General features: G+C 46.4%; 1 protein-coding gene across 2 annotated transcripts in view; it reads right to left on the reverse strand.

Annotated features, from left to right (window-relative positions):
- KCNH2 (potassium voltage-gated channel subfamily H member 2) overlaps positions 1-21,497 on the reverse strand; it is a 1,485,214-nt gene that overhangs the window by 104,788 nt on the left and 1,358,929 nt on the right. For both annotated transcript variants that reach the window (XM_069210759.1, XM_069210762.1), the window contains one exon: positions 11,042-11,294. In XM_069210759.1, coding sequence (XP_069066860.1) covers positions 11,042-11,294 — 253 coding nt within the window. The remainder of the gene's footprint in view (positions 1-11,041; positions 11,295-21,497) is intronic.

Consider the following 21,497-nt stretch of genomic DNA (forward strand, 5'->3'; position numbering starts at 1 on the left):
GGCTTGTTGGCGGAATCCAGTGATAAAAACCAGCCTTCATCCATCCAATTGACGTGGGACATCTCTTGTACCAAGCAGGAACCCGTGGCTGTCTTCTTTGGTGCATTTCTTACTTTTTCTTCTAACCGGATAATCCACTTTTTCACCTTCATTCGGGGTAGCAGGGGCTCCTGTTACTCCTGGACTCTTCAACTGTTCTTGGTCTCCTCTCTTCACAGGTCTTCTGGTCCAGGAATCCATTGTTGGTGTCTTGCAGTCTTGCTTGGTTTTGGCATAATTCTTAATCACAACTTCTAGTGTGTTCTAAAGAAACTTTCTGTACTTTACTCCTGCTTTCCTGGGCTCTAAGTGGGGTACTTTACTTACCTTTGGTGTTTTCTTACACTCCCAGTGCCCTTCTACCCACTACTCTTGCCTAAGTTGGAAACCGACATTTGCATTCCACTATTTTAGTATATGGTTTGTGTTCCCCCTAGGCCCATTGTAACCTATGGTGATTTTCACTATTTGCACTATTTTATGACTGTTTACTTACCTGATTTTGATTACTAGTGTATATTTTGTGTATAATACTTACCTCCTAAGGGAGTATAGCCTCTAAGATATTTTTGGCCTTGTGTCACTAAAATAAAGTACCTTTATTTTTGGTAACACTGAGTATTGTCTTTCTTGTGTGTAAGTACTGTGTGACTACAGTGGTATTGCAAGAGCTTTACATGTCTCCTAGTTCAGCCTTGGCTGCTCTTCCTACAGCTTCTTCTAGACAGCCTGGCTTCTAGACAATGACTACATTTCACTAATAAGGGATAACGGGACCTGGTATAAGATGTTAGTACCTTAGGTACCCACTACAAACCAGGCCAGCTTTCTACAGTTACACTAAAGCATATCAGCAAAGTTGCGATTATCCATGTCACAGGGTCAGTCTGCAGGGCGGTGACAAAACTGCCCCAAGGCGGGACAAACTAAAGCATATACCAATGACATCGAAGGATTTTTGCAAGGCAAGTCCAAGAACGAATGAAAGTGATGGACATGAGGTGAGCGTGGTTAAACCTCACAAATAGCTTACAACACGTCGGAAAGCAGCACTTGTGTGCTGCTACGCTCAACCTAAATACTGGCACAGCATTCCATAAAACAAGCCCACAAACACCCAAAAAAATGAACCACACACGGACATGTCAGACCAGCAGTTGGGCAATGTCTGATTGCCCTATAGGCTAGTCCGGCTCTGGATGCACATATAATGCACATTTCTCTGATTAGCTCCTTGCTGCTTCTGAACGCTCTTGTTGATACTTGTACTGCAGCTGATTGTATAATTGGTTGCTCCATTGCTCTTCCTGGATTGGACTAAATTATTCTCAGGCTGCTGCTCTGACGTATCAGGGCCTGGGCTTTGTCACTCCTGTATGGACACCATATACTCTTCTTTGGTCGCTTAGCCTTCAGTGGTTTGAATTCTGAAACTCCTGCGTAGAAGGTTACTTTGATCCACACCAATGACGGCTCCTACTCAAAGCCAGCTTTGGGTCGGTGCGACCATTGTAGCTGCACTTGGCTCTGACCTTGTGTGTGTGTGTGTGTGGGGGGGGGGAGGGAGGGTTGCGTTTAGAAATAACATTATTTTATAAGACCCTCCTGCAGAGTTCCTTGTCTTACCTGCTTTTTTCAGGCAGCAATAAAAAATGTCAAGATAAAGGTGGTGATTAATGACCTTGCTGGAGAGAAATTGGAGTTTTGTCTTGTGTCAGTTTCGATTCAAAATACATAAGCGCAGAGGGTTAGCATGCCTACTGTAACAAACGTGAACAATGCAGATCACAGAACTGCATTTTGTGCGGCTAGCTCATAGGGATACTGCTATTGTCACAAAGATCCTTTTGTTACTTGTAGCTCATAAGTCACAATCCTAATATAGCACAGTGAGCTATGAGCTGTCACCAACGCGCTGCATGCAAACTTCATTGTATAGGTTAGAACGTTATGATTTTCCCTCAGTCTCAATTATCCTAATATTGCTAAAAATGGGAATATATTCATATTAGTAAAGTCAACCACACCCTGTGTGTTAGTTATAAATCCTTAAGCGTGTGCTTCTCCATACCAAGCACTTTTAAAGTATAATGCCTAACCTAGCCTTAGGGATGACAAGCGACACCTACACCTTATAGCCTTCCTTTTCGTATGTAACGTTTCCTATAGTCTGATTCACACACGGATACTGTATTGTCTCTGTATAATGGGTGTATGATGTAAAGAGATCTAAAACCCTAGACTGGTATGAGTACGCTTTAAAACACATTAAATACGTGTAAGAGAAGCGCTGTGGTGAGATGAGGGATATCGTTGGAGGGTGGTAGTGAAGGAATCCCTGAAGAGGCAGGCCATTGTTGGTGGGGGTGGGGGAAGGGGCACTTACAAAGGTTTTTGTACTGGGCGCCACCAATGCTAAAGCCGGCCCTGCTCCTATTGTATGATACGTTCTACTGTGAAGATAGTAAATATGCACTTTTGCAATTAAATCTATCCCCACACTCTGCAACAATTCACGATCAAGCACAGCGATGCGGCTGCATCATATTCAGAGCGCTTTTACGAATCTCAGGCCCCTCACCAAAGAAACCCGTACAGGTCAAAATGCAACCAACGCCATATTGAATCATGTTCTCCGATTGGGAATACCGGAGTCTGAAGCAAGTCGGATTGTTTCGCTATACAGATCATACCATACATAACAATATAATACACAGTCTTGCCATTCAGTAGGGAAGCATGGTCACGTTTAAAAAAACAAAGCCGACTCTGCAGGCGTTGTCAATTCTTGTATTCTCCTGACCAGGGATAAGATCTATGTAGTGCTCTTCTAACGTCCTCTTGGACCAATTCCTTGAGTAACCACAAGAGGGTAGCAAAGCACTATTTGTAGACCAGGTAATACCGTTATGCAAGAAATTCCTTCTCTTTTAGTAACGGCTCTGCTATAATATTCGGTGCAGAGCAAAAGTTTCAACCTCACACTCCCTGCAGGGCTTTCACTTGTAATTGGCCAAGCAAGCATTTCGCAAAGAGAGTAATCTAAACCACCTTCCAATAGTTCTAAGAATGGGCTGGAACATGTTGGGTAGACAAGGTTGTTTAAGTGCTCATCCGTAGAGTGCCGGAGAAATAAGTAAGGATCTCATTTTTTTCGGTTTTCTGATTTCTACAGATGAATACAGACAGAAAATGATTTAAGTGTCAGTGTGTATTTAATTTTCAATATGGAAAAACCCAGAAAATAGGATTTCATTTGAGTGATCTTTTTTTATATCAATCAAGACGGCTAGGCCAATAGATGTGTAGATTGACGCGCAGCGGAGTTAAAAAAAGAGACAACATTTCCTAATAAAGCTTTAAACCACTGTAGATGTGTATTGTGCTAAAATGTTAATGTCATATAAATGTACTGTATGAGAGAGAAGGATTATATATGGCTTCTTAAAGAACTAATGCCTTCGAGGCCTTCAGTTATAAGTAGACCTTTCCTTGATCAAGCAAATAATATACCAGCTTCAAGTTATTCTTTCACAGTGACATTATTAATATCGATAAATATAGACACAGAATACAATTATGGATAATTTCAGATGGGAATGGTCAAAACACCTAAAAAACTGGGAACCTTATGTTTAGCAATAATGATATTAGAAGCATGATATTGTCTCAAGTATTAAAAAAACAAAAACGCTATAACTGGAAGGTGTCTAGTCAGAGCACCTGCCCCCTAACAGGAATCTACCGAATGGCATTGCCTCTAATGAAGCGTATGTCAAGTATATGCCAGTGGCCCTACCCCTGGATGGAGCACATGTAAAGTTTAAGCTTCTTCAAAAAAACAAAGCTCAAGCAAAAACAGCATCTCCTGCTCTCACGGAGCCCCATGAGGTTACATGGGTAATGTGCCCATCCTATGATGATGTTTATGTTTGTCTTTAGAACACTGGAATGTGAGGAACCCCATTAAAGACAATGAAATGGCTCAGGGCTTATAATGGCTATTAGAACGTTGGAATGTTGGGAGCTCCATTACAGACAATGGAGTGTTCCAGGCTTTTATTTTAACATTCCAATGTTCTCCTTGTTCACAGCAACAGGTGTGAAAAAAGGGATTATAGTCCCCTTGTGCTCTGTGACGACTTTGTTTTATTTCTTAGAACATTCTGCCCTCTAGTGGCAGAATGTTGTAATAGCCTTAGAGCCCACCATAGAGGGCTCTACCGGCATTAAAGGCCCTCTTTCGGCTCAGCCCTTTAACCCTAGAGCGGGCCTTTAACGGCTCTAAGGCTATGGTACAAGACTTCTGCTCCAACATTCCAATGTTTGTCTTTCTGTTTCTTCCTTTTTCACTTAGAACATTCTACCCTCAGTGGGTGGAAAACTCTAAAAGCCTTTTAGCCATTCTGCTTCAGTTTATATCGGTTGCTAAAGGCCCTCTGTCTTGTTATAGGCCCTTGACTATTGCTCAGGCCTATAACTCAGGTACAGTGCCTTTAACAAATGGCATAGCCTCCTGCAGCAGGCTATACGCAATTTTAGGGCCCTCAAGAGATTATATTCAGACTTCTTTCTGATTCCTTGCTGTCCAGGTACTTATTGATGCTGGTGCGCAACAAAGTTCATGTAGGAAACGCTCGCTACTGACAATGTTGTGTGATCTGTAGGTCAAGATTACAAAAAACATAAGGGAAAATCTGAGAATGGTACATTTACCATTAGTCGTTGTCACACTTTCCTCCATTTATTTTCCTGTCAGACTAAGACTAAAAATACTGCAAATGCAAAATTAGTGAAGGTCTCGAAATTCCAGCTATGAGCTGTGGCTTGACTATATTGATTTACACAAACTCTGTGTGCCCCTCCTTTCATTCTAACTTCCTGCTTTTGGAAGTCCGGCCCAGGGATGTCTTGCATCAAACAAATGCCATTACGGCTGTCTGGACTGTTAGAAATTGGGTCTTCAGCTGGCAGCAGTATGCACCCTGTCCAAGAAGGAACCACAATCCTAGTCAGGGTAAATCAACAAACACATCCTAAATGAACCTGTGCCCACCCTCTGGTAGATTGACTCAGACCAGGCAGGCTTAACTTAGAAGGCAATGTGTAAAGTATTTGTGCAACACACACACAATAATCACAGGACGTACACCGCAAAAAGACTCCACACTGATGTAGAATAATAAAGCTTGTGTATCTGGATAAATCAAGATCTGAGCGATACAGATCTCATAAGTCAATGGTTAAATATTCACTTTGCTGAATTAAGTAAACAAGGTTGATAACCGATGAGGAGATAGAAGAGGTCGTGCTGGGGACTACACAACACAAGTGCGCTTTGATTCCACAGACTGCGGTAATGTCCAAGATACGCTCCTCTAGGGTAGCGGCTGAGCGACTCCTGGGCGCGGTCACCAGGAACGCAGATTGGGACCATGGGGGAACTGTGAGGCGGCTGAATTTAGCAAGGTGGCTCCAGGAAGAAAGTGGGAGACACAGGTTGGCAGGGCCATTCTGGGCGAGTGAAGGAACTGAGCGGCAACACCAAGCAAGGCTGCTTAGGGTGTTTGGAGCGAGCAAGCAGCAAAGTCCAGTCAAACTGCTCAGGTGATAGAAGGCCTGGTCAGTGAACTGCTCTGCCACTGCATAGCTCCACCGGTAAGTGAAGCCCCTCTGTCCCTGAACTCTGACCTCTGTCAGTAGTTTGAGGCCCTCCTCCACCCGTAGGCTTCTGCCTGCACCTCATCCCTGGTGTCCAGTGGGAGAGCTCTGCTCTTCTGCTGGGCTGCCCTCTGCCTCTTTGTTCTTTTTTCCTCGTTGTTCCTTTAGTTCTGTTTTTTGTGCCTTTTGCTTTCTGCTTCCTTCTATATTTTCCTCATTTCTCTTGTCTCTCGCTTCTCTCTCTCTCTCCTCGCCGCTGCTGCCCCCTCGGCCCTGCCCCCCTTTTACATGCCATTTCCCACTCCCGCCTCCCAGCTGTCCTCTCCTCCCCCCTCCCTATTTAATGGCGGCCGCGTCTATGGCAAACCTGCCTGCGCCTTTCCATGACCTGACCGCGACCCCTGGACCTTCTGCCCACAACTGCTACTCGTGAGCAGCACTCATTGCACTCAACCCAGGACACAACAGCGGCCGCTGCGTGACCGCGCGCAGCGGGCGCGCCGCTGGCGCGCCAGAGGCAAGCCCGTCTGGGCCCATCCGCGCAAGGCCCGCGCCCAGCGCCACGACCCCTGGTCCCCAGCTCTCCCAAGCCCCGCTATTCCGCTACGACCCCACCACCCTCCACGCCCTCAACCCAGGACGCTCCAACACCTGCTTCCAAGCTCACCCCAAACGCACCCATGGACCCTTCGCCTGCAACTCCTGCAAACGCATCTTCCACCACGCAACTACCACGACCACAAGCCCCCGCGCCATCAACCACCTCAAGTGCATCCTAGTCAATGCTCGCTCCGTCCACAAACACGCCGTTGAACTCTGGGACCTCCTGGACTCCACAGCACCGGACGTCGCCTTCATCACGGAGACCTGGATGAACGCCTCCTCTGCTCCAGACATCGCCACCGCCATCCCCGAAGGCTACAAGATCTCCAGAAAAGACCGCACCAACCAATTAGGAGGAGGTATCGCCATCGTCTTCAAAGACTCCATCAGCGTCACCACCTCCACCGAAGACGCCCCTCTCGCCGCTGAACACCTGTATTTTCAGATTCGCACCGACCCGAGGACCACCCTCAGAGGATCCCTCGTCTACCGTCCTCCCAGACCACGCGCCCCTTTCAGCGACGCCATCGCCGACTTCATCTCCCCGCACGCCCTCGCCTCACCGGACTACATCCTCCTAGGCGACCTCAACTTCCATCTGGAACAAAACAACGACCCCAACACCACCACCCTGCTCGACAACCTCGCCAACCTCGGCCTCAAACAACTGGTGAACACCGCCACCCACATCGCCGGACACACGCTCGACCCTATCTTCTCCGCCAGCAAACACGTCTTCTTCAGCCACACCTCCGCCCTACACTGGACCGACCACAGCTGCGTCCACTTCACATTCCGACGCGAGACCCGCCACCTCCACACTCAACCCACATCCCTCGTCGACAGACTGGACAAAAACAGCCACAACAGCAGAGAACTCTTCAGCATCGTCAAGGAGCTCTCCAACCCCAGCGCCAACGCCAACGCATCACGCCCTCACAGGATTTGTGCGAATCCCTCGCCACTTTCTTCCATCGCAAGATCAGCGACCTCCACAACAGCTTCGGACACCAGACCCAACCAAACACCACCGAACCCGCATCCCCGGCCATCACCCTCAACAACTGGACCCACATCAACACGGAAGAAACCAAATCCATCATGAACTCTATCCACTCCGGCGCCCCTTCGGACCCCTGCCCGCACTTCATCTTTAACAAAGCCGACGACATCATCGCCCCGCACCTCCAGACCGTCATCAACTCTTCTTTTTCTTCTGCTACCTTCCCCGAATGCTGGAAACTCGCCGAAGTCAACGCCCTACTAAAGAAACCTACGGCTGACCCGAGCGACCTGAAAAACTTCCGCCCCATCTCTCTTCTGCCTTTCCCAGCCAAGGTAATAGAGAAGACCGTCAACAAACAGCTGACCACCTTCCTGGAAGACAACAACCTGCTCGACCCTTCACAAACCGGATTCCGAACCAACCACAGCACTGAAACCACCCTCATCTCAGTCACAGACGACATCAGAACCCTGAGGGACAACGGTGAAACAGTCGCCCTCATTCTCCTGCCTTTGACACCGTCTGTCACCGCAACCTAATCACCCGCCTCCGCTCCACTCGGATCCAAGGCCAGGCCCTGGACTGGATCGCCTCCTTCCTCGCAAACCGTTCCCAAAGAGTTTACCTCCTACGCCGACGACACCCAATTTATACTCTCCCTCACCAAGGACCCCGCCAGCGCCAAGACCAACCTACAAGAGGGTATGAAGGATGTCGCAGATTGGATGAGGCTCAGCCGCCTAAAGCTGAACTCTGAAAAAACAGAAGTCCTCATCCTCGGCAACACCCCGTCCGCCTGGGACGACTCCTGGTGGCCCACGGCCCTCGGCACCGCACCGACCCCCACAGACCACGCCCGCAACCTCGGCTTCATCTTGGACCCTCTTCTCACCATGACCAAGCAAGTCAACGCCGTGTCCTCCGCCTGCTGCCTCACCCTCCGCATGCTCCGCAAGATCTTCCGCTGGATCCCCGCCGACACCAGAAAAACCGTGACCCATGCCCTCGTCACGAGCCGCCTGGACTACGGCAACACCCTCTACACCGGGACCACAGCCAAACTCCAAAATCGCCTGCAACGCATTCAAAACGCCTCGGCCCGCCTCATCCTCGACGTACCCCGCAGCAGCCACATCTCCGCACACCTGAGACACCTGCATTGGCTCCCAGTCAGCAAAAGGATCACCTTCCGACTTCTCACCCACGCACACAAAGCCCTCCACGACAAGGGACCGGAATACCTCAACAGACGCCTCAGCTTCTACGTCCTCACCCGCCTCCTCCGCTCCTCTGGCCTCGCACTCGCTTCTGTCCCTCGCATCCGCCGCTCCACGGCGGGTGGGAGATCTTTCTCCTTCCTGGCGGCCAAGACCTGGAACTCCCTCCCCACCAGCCTCAGGACCACCCAGGACCACTCCGCTTTCCGGAGACTCCTAAAGACCTGGCTGTTCGAGCAGCGATAACCCCCCCTTTTTCCCCTAGCGCCTTGAGACCCGCACGGGTGAGTAGTGCGCTTTATAAATGTTAATGATTTGATTTGATTTTGATTTGAGAGGCACAGGATAGCGACAAGCAGGGCCCATGGCCTGCTCCCGACTCTGAGGGAATTGCACAAGGATATGACATATTGTTACAGACAGTCAGACACCTACCAGAGTTTCTCCCCAGTTGCAGTCGCCTCCAGGACAGCTGGTGACCAAATCAGGCTTACCTGACAAGGGTTAAGTCAGAAGAACTAGTTGGGGAAGATCATGAAGGTGATACTGCAGAATAGATGAGACACAAAGTGTGGTGGACTATGTATGGCCTTTTCTATCGATTGGGGATATCTGTAATTGATTCACCCCTGAGCGAATGTGGCATGCATGCCTTTGACTGATGATGTTGGTATCTTTTGCTGTATGGACTGGGTTGTGCCCACGTCCAGAGGGGCCAGTTTCGACGCAAATGCAAATAGTACTTTGTGGGACTTCCCTAGAAGCCGTAACATAACTTTGGTCACTCTGACTTTAAGTGTTTGGGTTTTGTACAGTTTGTATAACCTGCATAGCTGGATTTACACTCATGTCAATGTACCAAGGCAGGATTACTGCAGCAGAGGCATCTTCTGGGCAAATACCCCTAATAATACTAGGAGAGAGGTTAAAGCAGGGGACAATGAAAGCCTACAGGGACCAGTTGAGAAAGGACAAGATTAACAACCTAGAAAGGTAAGCGAGATAAGTAGCAACGAACAGGGAAGTAAAAATAGGTGAAAGAAATGATTGTGGAACTAGCAAATGAAGGCCTTCAGAAGTGTGTTTGGGGTTTACAGAAGCGGTTCGAGAGTCATTATCCTTTCACTATGATAACACAGGGACTGGTAGCATTTGATTCTTTGAAGGACCTCTTTTCCTCGTTATACTCATCAAACCACTACACTTATTAATTTTCTTTGAAAAATGCTTTCGCCGTGAACAGTAAACCTTAGGATCTACACCCCAGACAAAGTCATCGCCCAGCTCCTTACAAAAAGATAGGTGTTGGCAGGACTGCCTTACTGCTCCAGAGGTCAGCCATAGTACTCCAGAGGTTAGTCGAAAGACATTCACTAGTCACAAGCCCAGAACAGATTCATTTTGTGTTGAGGAAAGATTAGAATGACAGATAAAGTGTAACACTCGCCATCACTTTTCTGATCTGTTGGCTGTCTAGGAAAGATGGTTATACCAATGTCATTCAAGAAAAGTTCAAGCTAATATTTGTAAAATCAAACTTTCGATGAAAACATCAAAGTAAGTACGTAAGCAAAAAGAAAACATACAAATAAAAAACTCTTAACTTCTTAAGATATTTTAAAAGAATAGGTGAATGAAGTGGTGTATTTATGGTTGTACTTGATTGGTAGGTTTTAGTTGTGTGGTAGGTACAAGTGGCATAACAAAACTTGAGGGGGGTCCCTGCACAGTACACAGAGCCCCCCACCCCACGGACTCACTGAGGAGCGCTCAGGCCAGGGTATTGTGCTGAGGGGCCCCTGGAGCTTTCTCTGCCCTTGCACAGCGAGGGCCTTTGTTACATCACTGGTAAGCACTGACGGAGGATGTAAGCTTTTGCGGAGTAGTAGGTAAGGGTGTCTATTGTTTGTGGGGTATTGTATACGAGCAGTGAAAAGGGCAGTTGTTTTGTTAATGTGGTTTTAAGTGGTGGTGGTAATTTAGATGTATTGTGTAAGTGGTTGTTTAAGCACTAAGGTGTCAGTGTTTTGTGTTGATGTAGACAATTGTATAAGAGGTAGGCGGTAGCAAGTAGGTAATGGCCAGGCAAGGTGAGGAGCATGAGGATGTGGGAATGTATGGTATAGATCATGGTCTTTTGAATACTTGTGTTCAGTGGAGGTAATTCTGTAGGAAGTAGGGGTGGTGTAGGTGGATGTGTGTGTATGGTGGGGTGCATTATTCAGGTCATGATGTAAGACACATTTTATCATAGGGGTGGTGTAGGTAGCAGTTAAGGCTTATAAAGTAGGGTGTGGTGGTGTGTGCAGTGCACTAGTAGCGCATGGTGGTATAGGTGAGGGCTCACAGTGAAGATGGCACTTTAGGGTGTAGGTGCAAGTAATAATGTTGGGCTGAAGTGATTTAGTTGGGGTCATGATGTAGATACATATCATAGGTTTGGAAGCTTAGGAACCTTATGCTTATGGTTTCACAGTACACAAATATATCTTCTCCCTTCATTTCTCAAACTCACCAAGAATGGCCACAACAACATCTCCTCTGAGGATCTCGATGGAACCGCGAGAGATAAAGTAGAGGGCAGTGAGAACATCCCCAGCATGCACCAGAGTGTCCCCCGGCGGAGCGTGCGTGGTTTTGAACTTCATGGCCAGGGCCCGCAAACACCCCTTCGTGGCACCTTTGAAGGGCTTGCAGTTCTGCAAAAGGCTGCGGTTTAGGTGCAGGCATATATCCGCTTGGAGGCACTCAGGGAAGCCTTTTAGAACCTGCGGACCCAAGAAAAAATGTATAAGTAACTGTGAACCCGTATAAATGCATTTCATGCTTGCCTGTATGCTATCCGAGAAAAGTCTCGCCTTCCATCCTCTTCCAAGCTACACAGTCATAGTTTCATGATTTTATCGAAATTCAGTTGATAACATTCTGCTTTGCGAAAGAAAATGGTGTCCCTACAATGTAGCTGGGTCTTTCTTAGATCGTGCCAAGAATGCTTGTAACTTTTGTTAATAAAAAAGGAGGAGAATGTAATTGCGAGATAATTCGGTCTGCATGGTTAACCCATACTAACATCATAGGAATAAAATGAACAGAAATGTGCACATTAAAAACTATGCCCCTAGTATTCACATTTGATTTCTAAAGTAATTTGGTGTATAAAGAGATGGGCACTGAAATGAATAATTGTGGTCCGAATATAGGCCCTTTAAACATTTTAGGGTAGTTAGTTCATAGTCAGGCTGGATGTAGATGTACAACAACATGATAGCTTTTCTATAACCCCATAAGAAATATGCTGCATGAATTATCCCCCGACGCCTATGTGTTCAGTCGTACATGCCCGATGAAGTTAAAGTTCTACTGTCGCACTAAAAACGTCTGCTGAAGGAAGAACAAAGCCAAGAAGGCTGGACACTATTACTTATGATAAGAAAGTTGGCATAGTTTATTGAAAGGGTTTAAATACTAATATAAACATGTGTATTCCCCTTCTAATTGCATTCCGTGGGACAATAATACTTAGCATAATTATAAATGTTGCAAAATGCTCCCTGCATGTGGTAAAACAAGTGGAAAATTTGAATTTTTCACCAAAGGGAAAAAACTAATTTAGTTCCGCATAGAATCCTATAGAAAGAAAATAAAAATTCAAAACGTTTCATTGATGGTTGGTATTACCGAGCTGTATTTTTCCGGTTGGTTTTCAATGATGCTGTAGAAGTATTTGCCTTGTATAACAAAATATTCATATATCAACACACACTATGGCCCTTATTATGACCCCAGCGGACGGCGTTAATATGGAGGAAAGTACTGCCAACAGGCTGGTGGTACTTTTCTCCATATTAAGGCATTGGCGGTTTGGCTAAAGCCAAACCACCATGTACAACACTGAGCGCCACGGTGGTAACGACTGCCGGGCTGGAGACTTCACTCTCCAACCCAGGCGGCCATCACTTGCCCGCCTGCTGGATTATGACCCCGACTACCGCCATGGTTTTTGTGGATACTGCCACAAAAACCATGGCGGTAGGCACTATCAGTGACAGGGAATCCCTTCCCTGTCACTGATAGGGATCTTCTCCGCCCCTCCACAGGTCCCTCCCCACCCCCCTTTCCTCTCCAGAACCCCCTTCGTACATGTACCTTCATTCACACATGCACACATGCATACACACCCATTCCCACATTCAACAACGCATGCATACATCCATTCACACACACATCCACATACACTTACATACATACAAGCACACACGCATTCACACAACACAACATACATGCACTCACACACCCATACATGCACACACATGCAACACAAAACTCACACCTGCATACACGCACGCACAGACATACACACACATCCCCACACACACACAACACCCCCCTCCCCTGTCAGAGCACCTGACTTACCTGTTGTCAGGGGGTCATCTGGCAGGAGACAGGATGGGGCGCAGCTGCCACCAGCAGCGTCCACTAGCAGAACACCGCCAGGCCGTATCATGTGTCATGATACGGTCGGCAGTGGTCTACTGGCGTGGCGCTGCTGCTGGCAGCAGTGCCACATTACCGCCATCCGCCGGCATGGCCACAGACAGATTTCCACCATCCTTCTGGCAGAAATCCAGCTGTGGTCATAATCCGGCGGATGGCTGGAAGCTGTGGCGACGGTCTTTTGGTGGCTGTCGTCGCAGCGGTAGGCGGTATTTACCGTCATTGTTGTAATGAGGGCCTGTATCTTCTTTCATACATCAAATTATTTCACATTTGGCTACTTAATGATTTACAGCATCCTGACTACTTATTGGTAATCTCTATTACCCCTTCTAAAGTACCCCTTTGCTTACTAAATAAGTTCACCTACCTGAGAACGGTCTTACTTTGCTATAAAATTAAAAATTATGTTTGTACTATGCTCCTCCATTTACATATTCTAAGAGGAACTATACAAAATCTCACCACACATCAAGCCTCACTGCAAATACCCAGCCATGCGACTCAGTTAGAGAGCTCCTTAAATAGGAAGACAGTATTAAGCTTAGGAAGGTGGACGGTGTGGGTGATGAAGATTTCCAGTGTGCACTTGGGACATTAACACCTCGGTCTGCTTGTATGACCCATACCTTACTAAAGAATAAACCCAAAACGACCACATCTGACTGACCTTCTCATAAAAATACACATGAAAGTCAGGAAATACATTTTCAAGCATGGACTTATTTAGAAAAATCCAGGACACTGTACAATCACGTTTAACTGGTCACTGACTGGACTTTGGTTTCAAAGTCAAATTCCCTCCACCCCACGTAAAAACGCTAAAGATGATAGAGACTGAATAGACGGCCCGGCTGACAGCCCTACAATTGTTTGGAATAAAGCACTAAGGGACATTTCAAGAGCCTCTAGCGCCACCTACAGACACTTTAACGTGTTTTTTTTAATGCTGATGTTTCCTTAGATGGCCAAAATCCCCCCGCCATATTTAGAAGCTTTTGCTCTACGTTATGCAAAGGGAGCGTTTCCTCGGTAGAAAGGCCGACAAAATGGCATATCGAAGTTTAAGAGATTTCCTTGCGTCATTTTTTTCTGCACTTTTAATGCCTGCTCAGGGGCACACCAGCGAATGCAATGGGCCCCTATGTACTCTGCAGGAGCAGCGCCAATTTTTGGCGCTTCTCCTGCAGAGTACATCAATAGGGTCAATAAAAATGACGCTATTGTCCCCTAACATGCAACATGGTGCACCGTATCTTAGATATGGCACACACATGGTGGCGGTAGGGGGAGGGCGCTAAGGGGCGCAAAGAAAATGATGCTGCACTGGGTGCACTTTCCTTAAATCTGCCCCTAAGTTCCCTCCCATTAGGCAAACATCTTGCTAATCAACCTCTTCTGCATATACATTTGGAGATATTTGCCTAATCTTATCTGAACATACTGTAGATATCACACTCCTGGCTCACAGCCCCAGGATGGAAACTGAAGTACAGAAGCATTTTATTCTGATACCATAGTTCACAAAGAGATGCCATCAGTGGTGAAAGTCTACTGATCTGGCCAAGTAAATAGATCTCATCCTGAAGAAATCCACAGTTTGGAGGAGAACTGTTAGCTTGTGAGGTCTCAACATAAGGTAGACACCCATCTGGACTGCTGCACCGTGTAGGCCTCATCATAGGGGACACCAGCGGTTGAAGCCTTAAATCCCGACACCATGATCTCGCTGACATGGCTCCACATTGAAACCAGGAATATTTACAAATTGTCATGCGTTACTCATAGGGCCTTGCACGAGGACATGTCTAATTACCTCTCTTGAATGCAACAAAAACTCAGAAGGACAGACACTACTGAGTAGCTCTGAAACCTTCCTGTCTTCCTGTCTTAAAATTACAGCTACGAAGAATACTAACCATCTGAAACAATCTCTTTCAGCAAGCACCCCAAGAACATGGAACTCCATTCCTTCTGATGTCAAGGCAATTCCATCGTTTGAAATGTTAAAAAAGGAACTGAAAATGTGTTATTCAATCACAGGTTGCACAAGATTTGTTAAAGAGCCCTAGGGCTAATGTCATCACAACAACCCACCAGTCAGCCATGTTACAGGATGTGACGTTTCCAGGTAAAAAGTCCCCGAAATTAGAAGAATGGCAACTTCGGGCCTTTAGGAAAGCTCTGTGAAAGTTTTATTGTGGAATACTATTCTGGAATGACCTGGGCTTTTATATAATTTGTTAACACACGTTAATAAAGAATATCTATTGCTTATTTTGTCTATACTTTATTATTTAGAGATGAATGTTCACAGATATTCTTCAGATTAACTGATGTAATTCCACAATGTATATGTTTAGTACTCTTATGTGAAGCGCTCTAGCATGATCTGTCCTTGCGGGCGCTGTACAAAACTTCTAACTAAATAGGAGCTTCAAGAGCCCTTGGAGACTGTGTGTGAACTGTGCAGCTGTCTTTTCATCATCTGTGAGTTCTTTCAGATGGTCTCTCAACTTTACAATTTTTCATTTGGGTTTGGAATTGGACTTCAGTGTGTTGGACTGCGATACTTGCCTTGTCGATATGCATATTTACTGTGCCGATAATGTGGCACTTGATATTGGGAATTAGTATATATAGAGCCCAATATCCTTTACTCGATATTGTGACATACATCCTACCACACCTGTGATAACCTTTCAGACATGCCTCTATCCATAAAATAAAAAAAAAAACACAATCACATTTGTGCTTATTCGAAGGCTTGATTGAGCAGTCTACAGCAACATCCTATTTAAACCAGATGCCTTGGTACACCCCTGAGGCGTAGTTGTATAATCTGTTGCTAGGCAGCAAAATGTCTCTGTCTCAGGTGTCTCAGGTGTAGGTGTGCGGTGCTTCCCATGCCTGATGCCACAAATATATGAGTTCTTCTGGTGAAAGGTTGATGTGGATTATGGACCCCAACCCACCCCAACATACACTGCATCCATATGGGTTGCTTCAAGAGGCTTTCTGGACTGGGGCCACAACAGGATGGATGCAGCAATCCGACTGGCTGATAGTAGGCTCTTGAGGATGAGGCTGTCACTTGAGAGTCCATGCTGCTGGAAAAGTATCAGCAGAATCTCAAAGCCCCAATGTTCACCACCATCTCCACATACAGCATATAACTTCTTTCACCAACAATAAGGCTCCCCTTCTTCCATACTGTTTCTCTGTTAGACTCTGATCAAAGACCAGGAACCAGTCATTAATACACTGTGCCTTGTTTCTGATCCCCGAACACAAAGTAACTGAAAGTCGAGCATCTAAGCTTGTGCCCAATAAAAAGATATTTGAAACAGAACAGTTGTCCTGGTATGATTAGTGACACCAACTAACCTCTCCCATGTAGAGCAAGACAAAAAAGTAAGTTGCTTGGTAGGAACCTCTTTTATGAATTCTCTCAGCAGAATTCTGGAAGAGGGGCAAATTAATTCAGCTTGTTAGGTGCAACGGGATGCTTGTGCCGGGGATGTGACACACTTATTGTAGAAAGGAACTTGATGAGCACAATGAGACCCAGTAGATTTGTGTACCCAGTGTTCTAGATGTATATTTGCTGGAATATTGGATATTTTTCCGGTCACTGTGTGCTTTAGAAGTTATTTTTTAAAACCCTTCGTGTGTTTCATATTTATTTTTTATGGATATTGCATCATATTTAGAACATGGTTATTTTTTAACTTTAAAAGTACATCCACATCTAGTACTCTGTAATTGTTTTATAGGGTCGAGCCTGCGACAGCATGCACTAGTGCATGTGTGTCACTTGTGAGATAATCTTGTAAACAGAAAAGGGCTTGGAGCCCGCCTGTTGCTTACCATTTGTTGGCTTGTGTGGCACTCTTCTTTACAGCCTAGTAATTGATCACTGCAGGCAAATCAACATTTTTGTTCCTGCCCTTAAAGCAGGGACCAAGCACTGATTGATTCAACTTAATCAGTGCCCATCCGCAGCTCCCGAAGTGATAAATATATTATTCTGTTCTTTTCAACTTCTAGTGCCCTGCAAACAGAAGGCGTGTGACTAGCAAAAACATGCCCAGCAGAACAAACACAATTGTAAAGTTTCATTCTCTATAGTTAACTCTTTTAGTTTTCCAAGTCTTCATTTCTCACTTTGCAATCATGTGTTCTTTTATATTTGCTGGTAGGCGCTGTTCTCAAAAGATGATCATTATCTTGTTCTAAATATAGCAAAGTGAATTGTTTCTTTTGTATGTGTAATTTCCAAAATTAAGCTTTAACATATAATTGTGCATTACACCCCAATCCACCCACCCCACTCCAATCCGCACCATCTGATCCCACACCAATCAAACCACTCAATCCAATCCACCCCACTCAATCAAATCCACCCCAGAACAATGCAATCCACTCCACTCAAATCCAAACCATTCCATTCCAAACCACTCTCCCAATCCAGTCCACCACACTTCAATCCTCCCAACCCACCCCAATCCAATCTGCCCTAATCCAAAACAGTCTGCCCCACTCCAATCCAAAACAATCTGTCACACTATAAAGTGCTCGCTCCACTCTTCCCCACTCCAATCCAAATCAATCTGTCCCACGTCAATCTGCTCCACTCCTATCTAAAACTTTCTGCCCAACTCCAATTTGCCCACCCCAGTCTGCTCAATTTCAGTCAGGCCCACTCCCAGCCAAAACAGTCCACCCACTACAATCTGTCCTACTCCAATCCAATTCACCTCACCCCAATCTATTCCACCCTACTTCATCCAAATTCACCCCACTCCAATCCACCACAATCCACCCCATTCCAATCCAAACCACCCCACACCAATCCAATCCACCCCAATCCAATCCACCTCACCCCAATCCAGTCCACCCTTTGACACCCCAATCCACCCACTCAAATCCAAACCATCACAATCCACCCAATTTCAATTCAATGTGCCGTACAACAATCTGCCCCACACCAATCCCCCCACTCCAATCTGCCCCACGTCAGTCCAAAACAATGTGCCCCACTCCAATCTGCCCCATTCTAACACAAAGCAATCTGTCTCACTCCAATCTGCCCCATTCCAAACTAAATCAATCTGCCTCACACCAATCTGCCCCACACCAATCTTCCTCACTCCAATCCAAAACGATCTGCCCCACTTCAATCTGCCCCACTCAAATCTTCCTCACTCCAATCCAAAACAATCTGCCCCTCTTCAATCTGCCCCAAACCAATATTTCTCACTTTCATCCAAAACAATCAACCTCACTCCAATCTGCCCTACTGCAATCCAAAACAATCTGCCCCACTCCAGTCTGCCCCATTCCAATCCAAAACAATCTACCTCACTCCACTCTGCCCCTCTGCAATTCAAATCAATCTGACCCACTCCAATCCAAAACAATCTGCCCACTTCAAACTGCCCCTGTTCAATCCAAAACAATCTGCCTTACCTGAATTTGCTGCACTCTAATCTGCCCAGCTCACCCCACTCTAATCCAATCCACCTCACTCCAATCTACCCCACTAAAACTCAATTCACCCACTCCAATCCAATCCACCACACCCCATTCCAGTTCAATCCAATCCATCCACACCAATCCAACCCACTCCAGTACAATCCACCCCACTCCAATCCAACCCACTCCATTGCAATCCACCCCACTTCAATCCAACCCACCTTATTCCAATCCAAATCACCCCATTCCAATCTAACCCAACCCACCCCACTCCATTCCAACCAATTCCAATGCAAGCCAATCAGACCCAGCACAGCCCACTCCAATCCAATCCACTCAATCCAATCCATCCACCACATTCCAATCCACCCAACTGCAACCCAATCCACCTTAATCCACCCTACTCAGTCCAATCCAGTCAACCTTAATCCACCCCACTCCAATCCAATCAACTCCACTCCAAACCACCTTTACCCACTCCACTCCAATCCAGTCTACCCCACTCCATTTAAATTCATTCCACACCAATCCAGTTCACCCACTCCAATTCGACCCACTCAACTCTAGTCCAATCCACCGACTCCATTTTAATCCACACCACACCAGTCCAATTCACCCACTCCAATCCAATCCACCCCACTCCAATCCACTCCAATCCATTTCACCCACTCTAATTCACCGCACTTCTCTCCAGTCCAATCCACCCCACCCAAATCCAGTCCACACAAATCCAATCCACTCAACTCTAATCCAACCCACCCTAATACAATCCTGCCTCACTCAAATCCACATCACTCCAAAAAATCCACCCGCTCCAAGAAAATATCCCACTCCAATCCAACCCACTGACTCCAATCCACCCCATCCTCACCTCACTCCATTCCAATCCAACTCACCCCAATCCAATCCACCTCAACCAAATCTACCTCAATTCAATCCAATCCATCCACTCCAATCCACCTCATTCCAGTTCAATCCACTCCACCAAATCCAATCCACCCCTCTCCAATCAATCCCACCACAGTCCAATCCACCCCTCTCAAACCAATCCACCTCACACCAATCCAATCCACCTCACTGCAATCCAATCCTTTCCATTCTACCCACTCCAGTCCACCCACCTTACTTCAGTCCACCCCACTCCAGTCCAACCCATTCCATTCCACCTTATTCCAGTCCACCCCACTCTAGTCCAACCTACTCCAGTCCAAACTGCTCCAGTCCAATCCACTCCATCTAATCCACCTCATTCCATCCAATTCACCAAAGTCCCATCTACCCCATTCCTATCTACCCCACACCAATCCACCCCATCCCAATCTAACTCCCCACACCCCAGTTCAATCCAACCCACCTCAATCTAATCCAATCCACATCACCCCTATCCACCCCACTCCACCCCACACCATTCCAATCTACACCATCCAATCTAACGTACTGTACTTCAATCCAGCACACTCCACTCTAATCCAGTCTACTCCGATCCACCTAACTCTACCCCAATCCAGTCCAACACACCCGAGTAAAGACTACCCCACTCCAATCCAGTTTATCCAGCCCACACCACATTGCTCCAATCCAGCCCTCCCCAAACCAATCCAACCCTCTCCCATACAATCCACCTCACTTCAATCCACCCCACCCCACTCCAGTCCAAGCCACTCCATGCATGTCCACCCCACTCCAGTCCAGTCCACCACATTCCACTCCAGTCCACCTCACCCCACTCCAATCCATCCCCACCCACCCTAATCAAACCCACCCCAATCCAATACAAGCTACCCCAGACCAATCAATGCCACCCCAGTCCAATCCACCCCCACAATCTAATCCACCCCACTCAGTCCATACCATTCAACTCCAATCCACCACATTTCAATCCAATCCACTCCTCTCCAGTCCACCTCACTCTAATCCACTCTACTCTGATCCACTAACTTCACCTCAATCCAATCCACCCCAGCTTAGCCCACCCCACTCCAATCCAATCAATCCAAGCCACTCCACTCCAGCCCACCCTAGTCCAGTCCAAGCCACCCACTCCACTCCAATCTAATCCATTCCACACCACGCCAGGCCATTCTAATCCACTCCACTCCAATCTCCCCATCCAGTACACCCAATCCACCCAACTCCTCTTAATACACACCACTCTATCATAATCCAATCCACCCACCCCACTCTTCCTCACTACCTCAATTCAATCCAACCCACTCCAGCCTATTCCACTCCAGTGCACTCTACAACACTCTCTATCACTGAACTCTACTTCCCTCTACTCAACTCTGACACTCATCTCCTACTCCACTCTATGATACTCTACTCCACTCTATGACACTGTACTCCAACAAATCCACACTCTAACACTCTACTTCCCCATTCAACTCTACGACACTCCATACCACTTTTAGCCATGCTAAACAGCAGCCACACTGGGGTACAACATGGCAAAAACACATTGCCAAAGCCAATAGCTCTTGTATAGGCGAGACCTATTGGCTTTGCCAATGCTTGTTGTTTGATTGTGTTTAAGAAAGGTGTACAGAGGCAATCTGTATTTTATAAGTTACACAGTGTGGGAGATAAAAGATCATGCCACATCAACTACTTTTTGTGCCTAACGCCTCGTCAGGGTAGTAAGCACTATACAAATACAATCTATAATTCTGGTAGCCATGTCCCTACCATGTTGGTTGTGGTGTCCAATCAGCATCAACTGTGGGCATTGAAATTCACACAGAGAGCCTTAAAAATTTGCTATAATCATAGTGTAAACATGCGCTTATTTTGCGCATCTCAGAATGCTCTAAGTGTGAGCTCCGTCAGGTCTAGAAAGTTCTAGAAGCGCCTTCTTACGGTTGTCTTGCTGCATACAAATGTCTAATGTGTCCACAGTCTTCTCTAGCAGCTATGCATGTACGACTTGTGTTGAAGCTGTTTTGGTAGTTTGTGCCTGTGGTACATGTTTTTTGCATGAGGGCGTGGCACATACCATGACC

The sequence above is a fragment of the Pleurodeles waltl genome, chromosome 10 (genome assembly GCF_031143425.1).
Source record: "Pleurodeles waltl isolate 20211129_DDA chromosome 10, aPleWal1.hap1.20221129, whole genome shotgun sequence".
In the NCBI taxonomy this organism is placed as follows: domain Eukaryota; kingdom Metazoa; phylum Chordata; class Amphibia; order Caudata; family Salamandridae; genus Pleurodeles; species Pleurodeles waltl.